General features: G+C 44.8%; 1 protein-coding gene across 2 annotated transcripts in view; it reads right to left on the reverse strand.

The window, feature by feature from the left end:
- The window catches only part of LOC126092041 (carotenoid isomerooxygenase), a 374,906-nt gene that overhangs the window by 213,861 nt on the left and 142,841 nt on the right, over nt 1–18,204 (reverse strand). The window contains exon 1 of one of the 2 annotated variants that reach the window (XM_049907446.1): nt 16,443–16,593. The exons of the other annotated variant lie outside the window; for it this stretch is intronic. Coding sequence (XP_049763403.1) covers nt 16,443–16,490 — 48 coding nt within the window. The 5' untranslated portion in view covers nt 16,491–16,593. Of the gene's footprint in view, nt 1–16,442; nt 16,594–18,204 lie in introns of those variants that run through there. 2 annotated transcript variants of the gene reach the window in all.

Below are 18,204 nucleotides of genomic sequence, written 5' to 3' on the forward strand. Positions count from 1 at the left end.
GCAAACCGTCGGCTTACCAGATACGCCACCAAAGCTCCCTTGACCAACCCAAACTGCCGTAAGTCACATAGCATCTGGGTTCGAGTCTTGGAGGGACACAAATTTTCAAACGTCGCTTTAGGCTGTACATCTGTACCTACTACAGTTAAGCTAAATTTCAGGCTGTGTAAACGCCAGTAAAGTTAAGGAGATAGAGCAGAAATAAAGAAATGTTTGATGCAAAGTAGAAAAGTCAGTGCAAGAGATAAATTTAAATTGGACACCTATCAGTTAGGAGTAAGCGTCGATGCAAAATAAGTCTATACAGAGTAACTCGCGTTGAGCCTGTGACGGAGATCGATAGAATAAACGTTTTAGAAATCCTGAAGTAGACTGAAGTTAACTGGAAAGACAATAGAGAAGTCTACGTATGAAACAACACAAAAATAAAAGGACAGAAAACGAGGTGATAGAACAAATTAAAATTGGGTGAGGGGGTTAGACAAGGCTGTTGTATTTCATCTACTCTGTTTAATATCTATTTAGACAATTTAATGACAAACCGCTTCTAAAAAAAAAAAAAAAAAAAAAAAAAAAAAAGAGTCATGTGACAGTAGGAAGGAGGATAATCAAATGTGCAAGATTCGCTGAGGACATGATATTACTAAGTGAAAATGAAAGACGTTTAACATAAGTTAAAGAACGGAACACCTACTGTCTCCCACCGTCGTGTGGCGGCTCGCCATCTGTTGAAAATCTTTTTGTGTGATGCCATTGAGGCGACTTTTGCGCGTCGTTGATGATTATGACAGCAAAACGCCCAGTACCCCCGAGCAAATAAAATCTCCGATCTGCTTAGGACTCGAACCCAGGCCCCTTCGATTGGCATTCAAACACCCTGCTACCACAGCTATCAAGGCGTACTACACCAAGGGTGGTGACGGCGGAATGAAGAAACAAGCGGAAAAGACCAAGACAACCAAGAAATAAAATAGCGAAAGTTTGTGATATATTAGCGACACAGGCAAATAACTCCAGGTACCTAGGAAAGAAATGACCAGTAACGTGAAATGTAATCGATAAATAAAAACAGCAGCTTCCCGGGTTCGAGACCACGTGCAGCACAAATTTTCACAGTCGCCGTTACATTTAATGCAGTGCCTGTATGCAGCTGAAATCTGAAAATTTCTCTTTCGTTCTACGAGGGTCATTTGTAAAGTAACAACCGATTTGTAATGACCGTTAAACCAGTTAGTAACAGTTTCTTTCAACGTGTCATCATTTTCCAAGCGCATTCCACCATAAATTCCTTCAGTTTTGGAAATGGATGAATGTCTCATGGTGCTAAGTCAGGGCTGTATGGTGGATGATCGATGATCCAGTAATTTCCAATGAGACTTGTCCAGTTGCATCTTCGTTGTTGCCCTAACGTGACACCTAGCTCGAGAGCAGTCCCCGCCGGCGATTTTTAACAGCGCGCCTAAGGTTTAATAACATATCACAGTACTTCTCAGCATTCACTATCATTTCCCTAGGCAAAAAGTCTGAGAAATGAGTATCTTTCTCGTCGCAAAAACCCGTGGCCATGATTTTCTGTGCTGAAGGTTTTTATTTGAATTTTCGTGGTTTCGTCGGGGATATTGCACGATGCCATTCCCTGGATTGATGTTTATTCCCTCGAGAGTATAGCGCAATCCATGTTTCATCATTTGTCACAATGTGATTCGAGAACTCGTCACCATACTTGTGATAACGACAAATTCACATTTTATTGTATTTTTAAATATATTTGCAAATTTATTGGGATACTAGCATATTATGTGTATCCCTCTTTAAAATTGACAATTTTCATTTTGGTTTGCTCTTCGAGGTTTTATTTTATAGGAAAGCAAATTGATATATTGCATTCCTGTAATTTTTCCAACTTTCAAGATCGGCTTGTTCATTGTGGGTTTGAAGCAAGGAGAGAACTTTCCTTTATCTTGCTGTTCTGTGAATACGTTGCTAATTTGGTGTCCAACTGAATTTGCTTCGGTATGTCAGTAAATTTGTACATATTTGGGCTGCAGGAGTAGGACTGGCTATTGTACATACTATCGAAACTTGCGTAAGCTATGGTGGTTGCAACATAGTTCTGCTCATACGAAGAGAGGAAAGCATGCGTTTCCGTCTATATAAGTCTCCACAAGTCGCAAATCGTCTGTGGTTTTTCATGAAATGTATTCGCAGCTGCGAATACGATCAACCATCAGCTCTGTAACGGAATGACGACTGTGATAATTTGTGGCGGATTGGGACTAACGCGAATTTCCCGCATTACCCGAGGGGGGGTGGGGTGTCGTCTTAACCGCTCTGTCTATCCGTACACGACTCACTGCCAGACCCAAAGGTCCATACAGTATGTCGTCGTTCTTGCGTCACAACCTGTACTCAATCGTACACACGTTAGACCTATGTAATTCCCATAGAGGGGAGGACTTTTAATTGAAAGTAATCTCCTGGTATTGGGGATAAATACGATATTGCAATCCTTGTGTTGTTAAGAAGAACGACGAAATGTTCTTTCGGACGTACACAAACACGAGACAGTCACTGCAAAAGAAAAAAAAATATCCCCCAACTTTCAATTACACTATTGGCCATTAAAATTACTACACCAAGAAGAAATGCAGATGATAAACGAGTATTCATTGGACGAATATATTATACTAGAACTGACATGTGATTACATTTTTACGCAATTTGGGTGCGCACATCCTGAGAAATCAGTACCCAGAACAATCACCTATGGCCGTAATAACGGCCTTGATACGCCTGGGCATTGAGTCAAACAGAGCTTGGATGGCGTGTACAGGTACAGCTGCCCATGCAGCTTGAACACGATACCACAGTGCATCAAGAGTAGTGACTGGCGTATTGTGACGAGCCAGTTGCTCGGCCACCATTGACCAGACGTTTTCAGTTGGTGAGATATCTAGAGAATGTGCTGGTCAGGGCAGCAGTCGAACATTTTCTGTATCCAGAAAGGCCCGTACAGGACCTGCAACATGCGGTCGTGCATTATCCTGCTGAAATGTAGGGTTTCGCAAGGATCGAATGAAGGGTAGAGCCACGGGTCGTAACACATCTGAAATGTAACGTCCACTGTTCAAAGAGACGTCAATGCGAACAAGAGGTGACAGAGACGTGTAACCAATGGCACCCCATACCATCACGCCGGGTGATAAACCAGTATGGCGATGACGAATACACGCTTCCAATGTGCGATCACCGCGATGTCGCCTAAGACGGATGCGAGCACTATGGTGCTATAAACAGAAACTGGATTCATCCGAAAAATGACGTTTTGCCATTCTTGCACCCAGGCAAGTCGTTGAGTACAACAACGCACGCGCTCCTGTCTGTGATGCAGCGTCAAGGGTAACCGTAGTCACGGTCTCCGAGCTGATAGTCCATGCTGCTGCAAACGTCGCCGAACTGTTCGTGCAGATGGTGGTTGTGTTGCAAACGTCCCCATCTGTTGACTCAGGGATCGAGACTTGGCTGCACGATCCGTTACAGCCATGCGGATAAGATGCCTCTCATCTCGACTGCTATTGATACGAGGCCGTTGGGATCCAGCACGGCGTTCCGTATTACCCTCCTGAACCCACCGATTCCATGTTCTGCTAACAGTCATGGGATCTCTACCAACGCGAGCAGCAATGTCGCGATACGATAAACCGCAATCGCGACCATTATCAAAGTCGGAAACGTGATGGTACGCGTTTCTCCTCCTTACACGAGGCATCACAACATCGTTTCACGAGGCAACGCCGGTCAACTGCTGTTTATGTATGAGAAATCGGTTGGAAACTTTCCTCATGTCAGCACGTTGTAGGTGTCGCCACCGGCGCCAACCTTGTGTGAATGCTCTGAAAAGCTAATCATTTGCATATCACAGCATCTTCTTCCTGTCGGTTAAATTTGGCATCTGTAGCACGTCATCTTTGTGGTGTAGCAATTTTAATGGTCAGTAGAGTAAAGTATCCTCCCCTGTACGGGAATTACGTAATGCGTGGAGCAGTACAGGTGTTGTGAAGTTTGGATCTGGCTGGGAGTTGTGCACGAACAGTCAACTCGGCTAACGTAAAGCGGTAAATCCGGGTTCGTATACCGGTCCGGCACAAATTTTCCTTGTCGTCAGTCCGTTATGCACCTGACAGTTATTCGTATTCGCAACTGCGTGCATGTCCTAAGCAACACCGCATCGTTGTTCTTACCACCACAGGCACTATCGTATCATATAGTTTTGTAGACACAGGCGTCGCTGCCATGAAGTTCTCAACAAAACACCCACCAACCACATCAGAATCTAGTATTGGCAAACGGAATATATGAGACAGAAACTTCCCGGTATCGTTTCTGGAATAATAGTCATGTCCAAGTCTGAATGTTTGTATCTCTCGCTGACAGCTGTGTGTTGTTACATAAAATTTATATCCTTGGATTGTCACATCAGTCCAAATTTCACTTCCAGTTTTCTTAATACTTTTTTCGAAGTCTGAAGACATAGTTAACCTAGGTTATCGCATTTATCAACAACTGTTTAATAGGTATCTGCTAAGATGAAGTTTTCTTATCGTCCAAAAAAGAAAGAAACCATTGGAACGTATTGTCCATTAACGAGCCCATGGATCGTAAACTGCTGACAATATAGCTTTGTGCAGTACTTGAAAGGCCCATCACCATATATCGTGTCATAATATTTTGAGGTGTCGCGGATTGTAAAATGTTAAAATAATTTTTTCAGCATCATTATGTAACAACAAAACCCGACACTATGTAGTTTTTCGCACTTCATCCGTTCAGAACAACAAGAACCTCTGGAGTAGTACTAGATAATTTGTGCCCGCGTGGCCGAGCGGTTCTAGGCGCTACAGTCTGGAACCGCGCGACCGCTACGGTCGCAGGTTCGAATCCTGCCTCGGCCATGGATGTGTGTGATGTCCTTAGGCTAGTTAGGTTTAAGTAGTTCTAAGTTCTAGGGGACTGATGACCTCAGAAGTTAATTCCCATATGCTCAGAGTAATTTGAACCATTTAGTAGATAATTTGAGCAGAATTTTCCGTCTAGCTTTGTAAACGGATTTACGTAAGCTGTCTACATGCTTAATGGTTCTGTTTGTTCTCTTTTCAGTCGACTATGGGTTAGTTTTGATGGTCTCTCACGTTTATCTTCTGTAGCTTTCCTCTTCAGATCACGAACTATTTTGTACCCCTAAATTTTGTCACCACCTATTTCTGCGTGGTTGTGGACGCCTTGGCTCTTAATGTTAAATTTTCCTGCAGATACTATTCGCTTTAATGGCTATTGTGTCGGACAACTCGTTATGTATGAAATTATCTGCCGTAAACAGTCACTCCGAGGAGGCTCAGAGCTCGGGTTTACTATAGGTTCGTTCGAGTAACGGTTGCAACCATCGGAATCACGCGGATGTGTTCAACGGAGGCATTCTGCCGTTTCCAGTAGTTTGCGACTACATCTACCTTTTATAATGTGGGATATTCTATCATCGCACCAAAGTTGACATTGCTGTGTCGTCCGAACAAGGCACATCCTGTTCGAAAGCAAAGATGCGAGCCATAGACACTCGCCGCTTGCGCGAGTTCCACCAGCGACACGGGCGGCGCTGAGGATCAAGATATCGACTTCGCTTTGGTCAATTGTTGGCCGAGTAAAAACCGCCAATGACCGGACCACAACGGACAGAAGCATACTCGCAAGATAGAAGAGCAACTCTCGCCCACTTGTTTATAGATCACCAACCAGGGGTGGCTTAGACAGGGAACATCATTTAGTGAACTCTCAGAAGTGAACAGACAGTTGTAAATTGCACTTCCTATGTACTGTGAAGCTTACCTACGATTATTTGCACTTAGCAACTGAGGGCCTTTCTGTGTTGTTTTACATGCAGTGTTGCAGACTTCATTATTCGACAAGTCACAAAGATAAGAAAACCTTTGCCGGCCGGAGTGGCCGTGCGGTTCTAGGCGCTACAGTCTGGAGCCGAGCGACCGCTACGGTCGCAGGTTCGAATCCTGCCTCGGGCATGGATGTGTGTGATGTTCTTAGGTTAGTTAGGTTTAATTAGTTCTAAGTTCTGGGCGACTGATGACCTCAGAAGTTAAGTCGCATAGTGCTCAGAACCATTTGAACTATTTTTGAAGAAAACCTTTTTATCTCAGTTCTGTAACTTTGTTACTAATTTGTTGGAGTGTTTTAGAACCTTCGTGCTCTTACCCCGTTACCTGATCCTGGGGCATAGATGTGTAATAGTGGTAGGGAGAAATTGTCTTAGAGGTGTATTGCACCAGAAGCCGTTTCACGAAGTCTCATATTCGGCCTACCGTAACAACAGTGGCAACTCGGTCTCCACAGCAGTAGCGACGAGGCCTTTACAGAACTGGCGACGAGGTTTTACAAAAGATATCGTCCTTCAAGATGTTCTAATCTTTTTTTTCTGGCAGTGTAAATGCTTCGTACGCAGCTAGGGAATGTATGGTGGAAAACTGGAAGGACTGGAGAATCTAACTTGGAGTGATGAACCATCCTAATGGACGTACGACATTGGTGTCATCGTTATATATCTGAAGCGTTTGAGAAGGCTTGTAGAAAGGTGAAATATTATGAATGCAATCGGAAGAGGTGTCGCAGTAATTACATTTGAAAATATTGCAATTTTGATGGCTCTTCGAATAGCCGTAGGTGAAAGACAACAGACATGAAACATATAAAATATAGAAACCAAAACGTATCTCAGTACTCACGCAAATCGCGAAGCTCCGTTAAGCCAGGTGTTCCCAGGAGCATGAATTTTACGGCGTTAGAACAGGACATGGCGTTTTGCGTAGGAAAGGACGCAAGACTTAAATACGTTGCGCATTTGAAATCCACACGTGCTACCAGGTGCAGAAGTATAAAACCGGAATTTGACTGCAATAATTACACGTCTGTTGTTTGGAACTGATAAACAATATTATTCAAAATAATCTTTGTTGCTATTTATACGTTTCTCCCACCTCTTCGGCAGTCTATGAATGCCACGCAAAAATCATTCAACAAAATAGAAAGGATATTCTTAATGAAGGGATCACCAGCAACAGCAGCAAGCAGTGACATTGAAACGCTAGTTGTATGCGTGGTTGCACCATCTTGTTGAAAATAACCGTTCAATATTTCACTTAACACAAGTTCTCCTATGAATGGGTACAGAATATCACTGCAGTATCGTTTTGCGTTTATTGTTTCGTTGAAAAATATGGGGCCCACAATCCGACGTCTAGAAATTGCTATCCAAACTCCTATTTTCACAGAATGAAGAGGTTCCTCATGAATACACAATGGATTTGCAGTACTCCACATACGAGAATTTTGCGAGTCCATGTACCTGGATAGATGAAACCACGCCTCATCAGTGAATAATTTCACAGGGGCTTTGGCCTCCTCGATCGCCTGACCTAACAGCACCTGACTTTTTTTTCTGGGGTGCAGCGAAAGCAACTGTCTATGAAAACCGTCCAAAATCCATTGATAAATTGAAAACTGCAATATCCACTTCCACTGCTTCTGTTACGGAAGAAATGTTACAGTTTGTGTTTGGAAACGTGATTAGGCGAATTGAATTGTGTATTCAATAACAGGGGGGGGGGGGGGCACTTTCAAATTTAATGTGAAAAATTGTAAGTAAAAATGAATATTCAATGAATTAATAACTTAATCAAAATATCCACGGGTGTGCTGCCGGTCTATAGTGTCCAACGGGCACAATATTTCGGCGATCATACATGTCGCCATCATCAGGTGAACTGACGGACTGAGCTCCTGTGAACGTGCCGGCACGGAGATCCGTACGCTATGGCTGCTCAGATGGAACTGGGTTCGGTCGCGGCGGCGGCCGATTTAAAAACCCTCCGCCCGCGGCGCGCTCCCTCCGCCGTCCGCGCCCCGCGCCACGGTCGCGCGGTGGAACAGATTGCGACGGCGTCTGAGATGACGTCGGTGTGATGGCTCTGTCCGCCGTGGTCGTCACAACTATACGTTTGCTCGATTTACTCTTGATTAACCCAATCGCTGGTTCCCAAGCCTTGCTAAGATTATAGCCACAGTCACGGTTTATGAGGTCATCATTGGTGCGAATTTCGATGGCCTCTCTAACAACGCTGTCCCAGTATCTCGTGGTCTGTACCAGAATCCTCGTGCGGTCATACTCCATGGCGTGATTTTCCGACAAACAATGTTCAGCGACCGCCGACTTGCTCGGATACATCAGTCGAGTGTGCCTCTGGTGTTCACGGCATCGATCCTCGACGGTACGCATCGTCCGACCAATATACGACTTAAAACTCTAGTACATAGGGCGCGCACTCTCTCTGACGTAGAGAGTCTACCCCAGGAATTGGAACACCTGAGAACTGTATTTCGAAAAAATGGGTACTCAGAGTGGCAGATTCAACGTGCTCTCCGCCCAACCACTGCAGCACAACCTGTTGAGATGGATGAAGTCACGAGGGAGGAGGTAGGCACTGCATTTATTCCATACACAGGCGCACTCTCGGGGAAAATCGCCCGCATTCTGAAGAAACACCAGGTCGGAACTGTGTTTTGTCCTCCAAATAAAACTCGTGCACTGGTGGGGAGCGCCAAAGATGACCTCGGTTTGAGGAAGGCCGGCGTGTACCAGATTCCGTGTCAATGTGGCAAGTCGTATATTGGTCAGACGATGCGTACCGTCGAGGATCGATGCCGTGAACACCAGAGGCACACTCGACTGATGTATCCGAGCAAGTCGGCGGTCGCTGAACATTGTTTGTCGGAAAATCACGCCATGGAGTATGACAGCACGAGGATTCTGGTACAGACCACGAGATACTGGGACAGCGTTGTTAGAGAGGCCATCGAAATTCGCACCAATGACGACCTCATAAACCGTGACTGTGGCTATAATCTTAGCAAGGCTTGGGAACCAGCGATTGGGTTAATCAAGAGTAAATCGAGCAAACGTATAGTTGTGACGACCACGGCGGACAGAGCCATCACACCGACGTCATCTCAGACGCCGTCGCAATCTGTTCCACCGCGCGACCGTGGCGCGGGGCGCGGACGGCGGAGGGAGCGCGCCGCGGGCGGAGGGTATTTAAATCGGCCGCCGCCGCGACCGAACCCAGTTCCATCTGAGCAGCCATAGCGTACGGATCTCCGTGCCGGCACGTTCACAGGAGCTCAGTCCGTCAGTTCACCTGATGATGGCGACATGTATGATCGCCGAAATATTGTGCCCGTTGGACACTATAGACCGGCAGCACACCCGTGGATATTTTGATTATCAAATACGCCGGGAGAAACTCAGGAATCAAATTAATAACTTGTATTTAACTGAGTTTCATTTCGGTATATTCACTACGGCATACGCCACGCGCGGCTAACAATCATACGGCACTGCGGAGAGACTTTTTGAACACGCCGTATAATGGTTGATTAAGAAGCGGATTATTTGCTCCAGAACTCTGATAAACGCAGAAAAACAACCAGCAATATGTTTTTCACATTGTTTCACTTAACAGCTCATCTCCCTCGGCATTGGAACGCACTTTTAGCTTTCTAGCGTACTTTGTAACGCCTTAGCTGACTTGACAGCAATTGAGATACTAGCATGCTGCGTACAACGCATTAGACTCGCCTAATATCAGCTAGCCTGTCACGCGTAACCTAAAGCAACGGCGCACTACGTACTGCGCTCCGTCGGGAAACACCTTCCCTGTGTTGTCACTGCCGAGGGGTCGACGCACTATGCCGGGAGTATTACGTACTTCTGGAGTCAGTGTAGACGGTAAACTGTTTACCATATTGGTACCCAATTTTATAGCTATGATCTTCAGACTGTGTTCTCATAATTTACGCTGTGCTAGTGTCATGCATTGCGTTACGCGCTGGTACTGGTACAGCTACGTAGAGCTGAAACACAAACATCAGTGTGCATTACCGTTGCAGTCAGTCAAAATGGGCCCGGACAAGGTGAGCAGGGCTTTACTCGGAAGGGTGTTTAAACAGTTCTGCTGCAACTGCAATGCTTTAAAAGAACACGGAGAGATCCTCTTTCCGCTCCGGTGTTGAGGACCGTGATTCGAAAGTTCGAATTAATTGGCGATCTGGGAATTGCTCATGGAAAAGGCTGACGACCAATTGCTTCACTAATTGTTGAAATTACTGTTGCCGTGGTTGAGAGTGCTGGACACGGTGTGTGATCTTAAGGCAGTGCACGAGCTGTGTCACGACAGCTAAACATTCCGTGGTTCACCGTTCGAAAAGTACTGCGAACAATTGTGAAATTGCACCCTTACGGATGGAAAGCATATGGTCGTCACCCTGGACACCGTTTGTAACGAGAAACGTAACGCAATTAACAAATGTCACCCTCACATGTGGAAATGAAAATGTGTTTCTCTCAACGATTCATTCGTTATTTCTCTTACGATCACTAATGTTTTGTGTGGGTCCTCACAAGCAGCGAATGTTTAATTATAACGTGAAGGACAATCAAACAAAAATAAGAGATGGTAAAAATAGTCTATACTACTGAGTGAAAGTGAAACTCTGCAATAGCTGTTTATTGTGTTTTCACACTAAAAAAAAAAATGGTTCAAATGGCTCTGAGCACTATGGGACTTAACTTCTAAGGTCATCAGTCCCCTAGAACTTAGAACTACTTAAACCTAACTAACCTAAGGACATCACACACATCCATGCCCGAGGCAGGATTCGAACCTGCGACCGTAGCGGTCACGCGGTTCCAGACTGTAGCGCCTTTAACCGCTTGGCCACTGTTTTCACACTAAGATGACCGGTTTCATACACTGGACCTGTATCTTCGGGTCACATAAAACTAATACTTCATATGTCACGATTTCCAAGGTGCATTTGCGCATAGAAACATGTCACTCTCGGTAAAACCTTGGGTGCAGCCTGCAGTTCTGTTTGACGCCTGCCAATATATTTCAGGGCCGGCCGGTGTGGCCGAGATGTTCTAGGCGCTTCAGTCTGGAACCATGCGATCGCTACGGTCGCAGGTTCGAATCCTGCCTCGGGCATGGATGTGTGTGATGTCCTTAGGTTAGCTAGGTTTAAGTAGTTCTAAGTTCTAGGCGACTGATGACCTCAGATGTTGAGTCCCATAGTGCTCAGAGCCAGCCAATATATTTCAGTATGTAGACGACTCCCAAGGATTTTGTGTCTTTTAGTTCTTTGTTTCCCCGCGGATTTTGACAATTGTTTCATTCTATCATACGTGAAATGTCATGTGTTGTCCGGGATCATCTTTTGACTGCATTTTGGGAAATGTATTACTGACCATGCATGGTTCGGATCGGATGCCTGTCTGCCGTTTCATGCTTGGGTAGCTCAGTCGGTAGAGCACTTGCCGGCGAAAGGGAAACGTCCGGAGTTCGAGTCGCGGTCCGGCATACAGTTTTAATGTGTCAGGAACTTTTATATCAGCACATACTCCGCTGTTGAGTGAAAATGCAGTTCTGCAAGCTACGAAGAGTCACTAACAATTGGCACAGGTCGCTTGTTGTGTACCAAATGATTAGACTAGCGGGAGACCAGGACGAAAATATCTTGTTGTGGGGTCAGAAATCAGATTTTCGATTTAGTTCTGTTTTGTGTCGACGTGCCTTGACCAGTATTACTATGGCCACTCACTGCGAAGTAATTCCGGGAGCAGTTCAAATATGCCTATCTACGACTGCCATGAAATCGCTTAATTGTACTCAAAATGCTTTACGCTTATAAATTTCATTAGATACGTAAATAGATAAAAAATTCAGTGAGTGATAAATGTGTTAAATGTGGTGTACGTTCGACAAATCGTACATCAAATCCTTCAGTTTTCCGATTGGCAAATCTGTTATATTGTCTTTTGGCGCGACGTGTCTCACGTACTGTTCCATTCATTTCGTCCAGAAGACTTGTATTGTATTCTCTAGTTATTCACTTACCCTTTGACAGGTAACCAAGAAAAAGAATTCGTTTTACAGTCGTAGAAGAAAACTGAGAACAGCGTTTCCTGCAGTACTACTACTTGGTTTGCTTTGATTGTTGTTTCTTTCCAGGTTGAAGTTTTAGACTCTGTTGAAAATCGGCGGAAATGCACTGCCGGAAAAAATAGTATATCCTTTTAGAGGTTTTCCAATTCGCTGAAGACTTATTGTTGCAACGGCCCATGTGGATTACATGAAATGATTTGAAATGCCACGCCAACAAAACTGTTTTGTAGATAAAGTAGACGCCTGATTTCTGTCGTCGTGTGACGTGAAACAACATATCGAAAACAAAATGTCAGTGAGATAAACGCCATCTCTGTACAAAACAGAGAACATTTCAACCTTCTACATAATTACTTCTTAATATCTCTCGAACAGAAAAGCGTCAGTGGTGACCATGAGGTGTCTGCTTGAAATATTGGACTGAAAACACCTCAACAGCCACACAAAAGCAGACACTGTCACTCTCTGTGGTAGTCGACCTACATTGCTCTAATAAATGAAACCCAAAGAAAGAAACACTCCATTATGGCACTCATTGTCACACACTAGCTCCTAGTTATGATTATAAAGACTAAATTCTTACAGTTGGTTTTTATTAATTGTGCTGTATTTGGTATATGAAAAATTATGACGTTCATAATCGCTACGACTGTAATACCACCTAGAGGCTTCCTTCACTTCACACTACCACTATGTAAAATTAGTTTGCACCTGCTTGCCATCACTGAATGTTGACTTGATTCTTCGTATCCACATTGGACAGATCTGTATGGGTTAAGAAATTCTGCTACTTGGGCAGCAAAATAACCAATGATGGACGGAGCAAGGACATCAAAAGCAGGCTAGCGCAGGCAAAAACGGCATTTCTGGCCAAGGGAAGTGTAGTAGTATCAAACATAGGCCTTAATTTGAGAAAGAAGTTTCTGAGAATGTACGTCTGGAGCACAGCGTTGTATGGTAGTGAAACATGGACAGTGGGAAAACCGGAACAGAAGAAAATCGAAGCATTTGAGCTGTGGTGCTACAGGCGCATGTTGAAAATTAGGTGGACTGACAAAGTAATGAGGAGGTTCTGCGCAGAATCGGGGAGGAAAGGAATATGTGGAAAACACTGACAAGGAGAAGGGACAGGATGATAGGACATCTGTTAAGACATCAGGGTATGACTTCCATGGCACTAGTGGGAGGTGTTGAGGGCAGAAACTGTAGAGGAAGACAGAAAATGGAATACGTGCAGCAAATAACTGAGGACGTAGGTTGCAAGCGCTACTCTTGAGATGAAGAGGTTGTTACAGGAGAGAAATTCGTAGCGGGCCGCATCAAACAAGTGAGAAGACTGATGACCCAAAAAAGAAAAACCCTCTTTGTATCACTGGGGTCAATTTGGCCCTATAAGCACTTTGGAAATATGAATCCCCTTGGTTTCAAAAACATTTTTAAAATATACGAGTTTCTCCCTCTGAGTCAATTGTATCCAATAATGTTTTGTTCATTTTTATATCTGCGACACATTAAAGTTTATTCATGGCTTTTGTGCTGAGTACCATTGAGATTAATAAATCGTCCGCGTACTTCTTGAATGTAATATTTACGAAAATAAAATGATAAATGTTATGTTGAACAGCTGTTTATGAAACACTTTCAACAATGAAAATATTATTTCCAGTTTATTTTTGTACCTATTATTATGGTTTCTTCTCTCAGCTGTTGTTGTATCCTCCCTAGAACAAGTGGGGTCAATACGACGCCATAATACATTGGAAGATAGTATATCCCTTGTTTTGAAAGTTATTTTTTCAAAATATGTGAATTTCTCTGTGTGAGTCAATTGTATCCAATGATATTTTCTTCAGTTTTATATTCACAGCACATTAAAATTTATTCATGGTTTTTCGCATTGAGTACCACTAGGGTCTACATGACCCCAATCTAAATTTATTTTTATTTGGTGAAAGTAATATTTATGAAAATAGAATCATTACTGTTACACTGAACCACTGTAACGTTAGTTCATTAAACTACTGCCAATATATCCGCTGTTAATTGTTTGGAGTCTATATGACTTCAACAGTACTCAGTGAGACAAAAAAAACCTTGAGGTAGGAGGGTTAAATAACCAAACATTTTGCAGTGAATTCGGAGAAGTGTTCACTGCTGTAGTGTTACACGCCAGGTTTCACTCGTTAACAAAACGGTTAAAAAGGTTACAGAATGAATATCTCTTCGTATTTGAGACGAGGGGGGTGCGGCACGTGGGGGTTGGAACACAACGGCTTTTACATAGCCTGTAGTTACCTGCCTCTTGACTTGAAGGTGGAGATTGTGGACTGCCGGTATGTTTTTCGATCGCGTACATCACGAAGCCAATTTACACCCCAGCCAACTGTAAACGTCACGGTCGTAGTTAGAGGCTCTTATTGGACGTATGAGAAACCTTTCCAACATCGCGCCTATCACGGGATCCAGTGTCGTGAAAGCTGACTACACGATGGGGACATTACGTGTTCGCCGAGACAGAAAAGCGACAAAAATGAGTCCGAACTATCTTGATGACAAGTATTGGAAGACGCATCTAGCAGAACGGGGGATTAGAACCACTGTACTTCGCAATACTAGTCCAGTGTCTTGATGGCTGCATCCAGCGCACCTTTTGAAAACATTAATAAAGGTAGATCTAAGAACTACTGATACTCTTAGGAGAGCTAGACATGACAAAACTGTTCCACGTGGTGAGCAAGAAGTATGAGACAGGCGAAATAACCTCAGACTTCAAGAAGAATATAATAGTTCCAATTCCAAAGGAAGCATTTACTGGCAGGTGAGAGAATTACCAAGCCATCAGTTTAATAAGTCACAATTTGCAAAATACTACCACTAATACTATACAGACTAATGGGAGAGCTAGTAGAAGTCGACCTCTGGGAAGATCAGTTTGGATTCTGTAGGAAAGTAGCAACACGCGATGCAATACTGACCATACGACTTCTCTTAGCAGAGAGGTTAAGGAAAGGCAAATGTACGCTTATAGCATTTGTATACTTGGGGAAAGTTTTTGACAATGTTGACTGGAATACTCTCTTGAAATTCTGAAGGTGGCAGAGGTAAAACGTAGGGAGCGAAAGAGTATTTACAATTTGTATAGGAACCAGACGGCAGATATTAGAGTCAAGGGATACGACAGGGAAGCAGTGGTTGAGGAGGGAGTGAGACAGGATTGTAGGCTATCCCCGATGTTAACGATCTGTACAATGAGCAAGCAGTGAAGGAAACAAAAGAAAAATTCGGAATAGGTATTAAAATCCATGGAGAAGAAATAAAAACTTTGAGGTTTGCCGTTGGCATTGTAATTCTGTCAGAGACAGCAAAGTACTTGGAAGAGCAGCTGAATGGAATGGATAGTGTCTTGAAAGAATGATATAAGATGAACATCAACGAAAGCAAAACGAAGGTAATGGAAGGTAGTCGAATTACATCAGGTGATGCTGAGGGAATCAGATTAGGAAATGAGACAAAGTAGTAGGTGAGCTTCGCTACTTGGGCAGCAAAATGTAATGGATAATGGTCGAGGTAGAGATGATGTAAAATGTAGACTGGCAATGGCAAGGAAAGCGTTTCTGTAGGAGAAATTTGTTAATATCGAGTATAGATTTAAGTGTCAGACAGTCTTTTCTGAAAGTAGTTGTTTGGGCTCAAATGGTTCAAAAGGCTCTGAGCACTATGGGACTTAACATCTGAGGTCATCAGTCCCCTAGAACTTAGAACTACTTAAACCTAACTAACCTAAGGACATGACACACATCCAAGCCCGAGGCAGGATTCGAACCTGCCACCGTAGCTGTCGCGCGTTTCCAGACTGAAGCGCCTAGAACCGCTCGACCACACCGGCCGGCAGTTGTTTGGGACCTAGCCATTTATGGAAGTGAAATGTGGTGCTACAGAAGAAAGCTGAAGACTAGATGGGTAGATCACGTAACTATTGAGGAGATACAGAACAGAATTGGGGAGAAGAGGAATCTGTAGCCCAACTTGGCTAGAAGAAGGGATTGGCTGGTAGGACACGTTCTGAGGCATCAAGGGATCACCAATTTAGTACTGTAGGGAAGTGTGGAGGTTAAAAATCATAGAGGGAGACACAGAGGTGGATACACTAAGATGTTTTAGAAGGGTGTAGGTTGCGCTAGTTATTTGGAGATGAAGAGGCTTTCATAGGATAGAGTAGCACAGAGGGCTGCATCAAACCAGTCTTTGGACTGAAAACGACAACGGCATCAATAAATTGTTGTATCAGATAATTCTATTGAAATATCCAGCCCTGTGGCTGTTGCATCACAGCCCCGGCGTTGTAGCATTCTGCTGTTAGCGGTAACAGGTGGTACTCACGTTAGCAGGTGGGCGCGCCCACCCCAAAGCTAGCAGCCAGTCCCCCATGGCGGTCACAAGCTGACAACTGCGCGGTGCTGGTCTGTCGGAGGCGAAGACCACACTGCGAGGCGCTGCGCCGCGCGTAGAAAGAACAGCGAATAGGTCGTGCGAAACCGGGGGGCCTTGAGACTGCCGCGGCCGCTCCCGTAGTCTGCTCGTGGACCGGCCGCAGGCGGTAGATAGAGACAGACGCCAGCGCCGACTCCTAGGCGCGCTGGCGCGAGAGCTCTGTACCGGGTAACACAGTCCCGCTAGTCCTACAGCAGAGTGCTCGCTGCAAGTATTTGGAACCGCTGTGGGAACGTGCTTTTCAGCACTTCTCCTCTAGCGCCCTAACGGAGCAGGTGTTAAGCGGGAAACGGTGGGAGTGGAAACTGGCTGGCGGTTCGGAGAGCGTAAATCCATAACAGTGTTTAAGTATACACTACTGACCATTAAAATTGCTACTCTACGAAGATGACTTGCTACAGGCGCGAAATGTAACCGACAGGAAGAAGATGGTGTGATATGCAAATGATAAGCTTCTCAGAGCATTCACACAAGGCTGGCGGCGGTGGCGACACCTATAACGTGCTGACATGAGGATTTCTCATACACAAACAGCATTTGACCAGCATTGCCTGGTGAAACGTTGTTGTGATGCCTCGTGTAAGGAGGAGAAATGCGTACCACCACGTTTCCGACTTTGATAAAGGTCGGATTGTAGCCTATCGCGATTGCGGTTTATCGTATCGCGACATTGCTGCTCGCGTTGGTCGAAATCCAATGAATGTCAGCAGAATATGGAATCGGTGGGTTCAGGAGGGTAATACGTAACGCTGTGCTGGATCCCGACGACCTCGTATCACTAGCAGTCGAGATGGCAGGCGTCTTATCCGCATAGCTGTAACGGATCGTGCAGCCACGTCTCGACCCCTGAGTCAACAGATGGGGACGTTTGCAAGACAACAACCATTTTCACGGAGAGTTCGACGACGTTTGCAGCAGCGTGGACTATCAGCTCGGAGACCGTGGCTGCGGTTAACCCTGACGCTTCATCACAGACAGGAGCGCCTGCGATGGTGTACTCAACGACGAACCTGGGTGCACGAATGGCAAAACGTCATTTTTTTCGGATGTATCCAGGTTCTGTTTACAGCATCATGATGGTCGCATCCGTGTTTGGCGACATCGCGGCGAACGCACATTGGAAGCGTTTATTCGTCATCGCCATACGGGCTTATCACCAGGAGTGATGGTATGGGATGCCATTGGTTACACGTCTCGGTCACCTCTTGTTCGCATTGACGGCACTTTGAACAGTGGACGTTACATTTCAGATGTGTTACGACCCGTGGCTCAACCCTTCATTCGAATCCTGCGAAACCCTACATTTCAGCAGAATAATGCATGACCGCATGTTGCAGCTCCTGTATGGGCTTTTCTGGATACAGAAAATGTTCGACTGCTGCCCTGGCCAGCACATTCTCCAGATCTCTCACCAATTGAAAACGTCTGGTCAATGGTGGCCGAGCAACTGGCTCGTCACATTACGCCAGTCACTACTCCTGATGCACTGTGGTATCGTGTTGAAGCTGCATGGGCAACTGTACCTGTACACGCCATCCAAGCTCTGTTTGACTCAATGCCCAGGCGTATCAAGGCCGTTATTACGGCCAGAGGTGGTTGTTCTGGGTACTGATTTCTCAGGATCTATGCACCCAAATTGCGTGAAAATGTA

Source organism: Schistocerca cancellata, chromosome 7 (genome assembly GCF_023864275.1).
Source record: "Schistocerca cancellata isolate TAMUIC-IGC-003103 chromosome 7, iqSchCanc2.1, whole genome shotgun sequence".
NCBI lineage: Eukaryota > Metazoa > Arthropoda > Insecta > Orthoptera > Acrididae > Schistocerca > Schistocerca cancellata.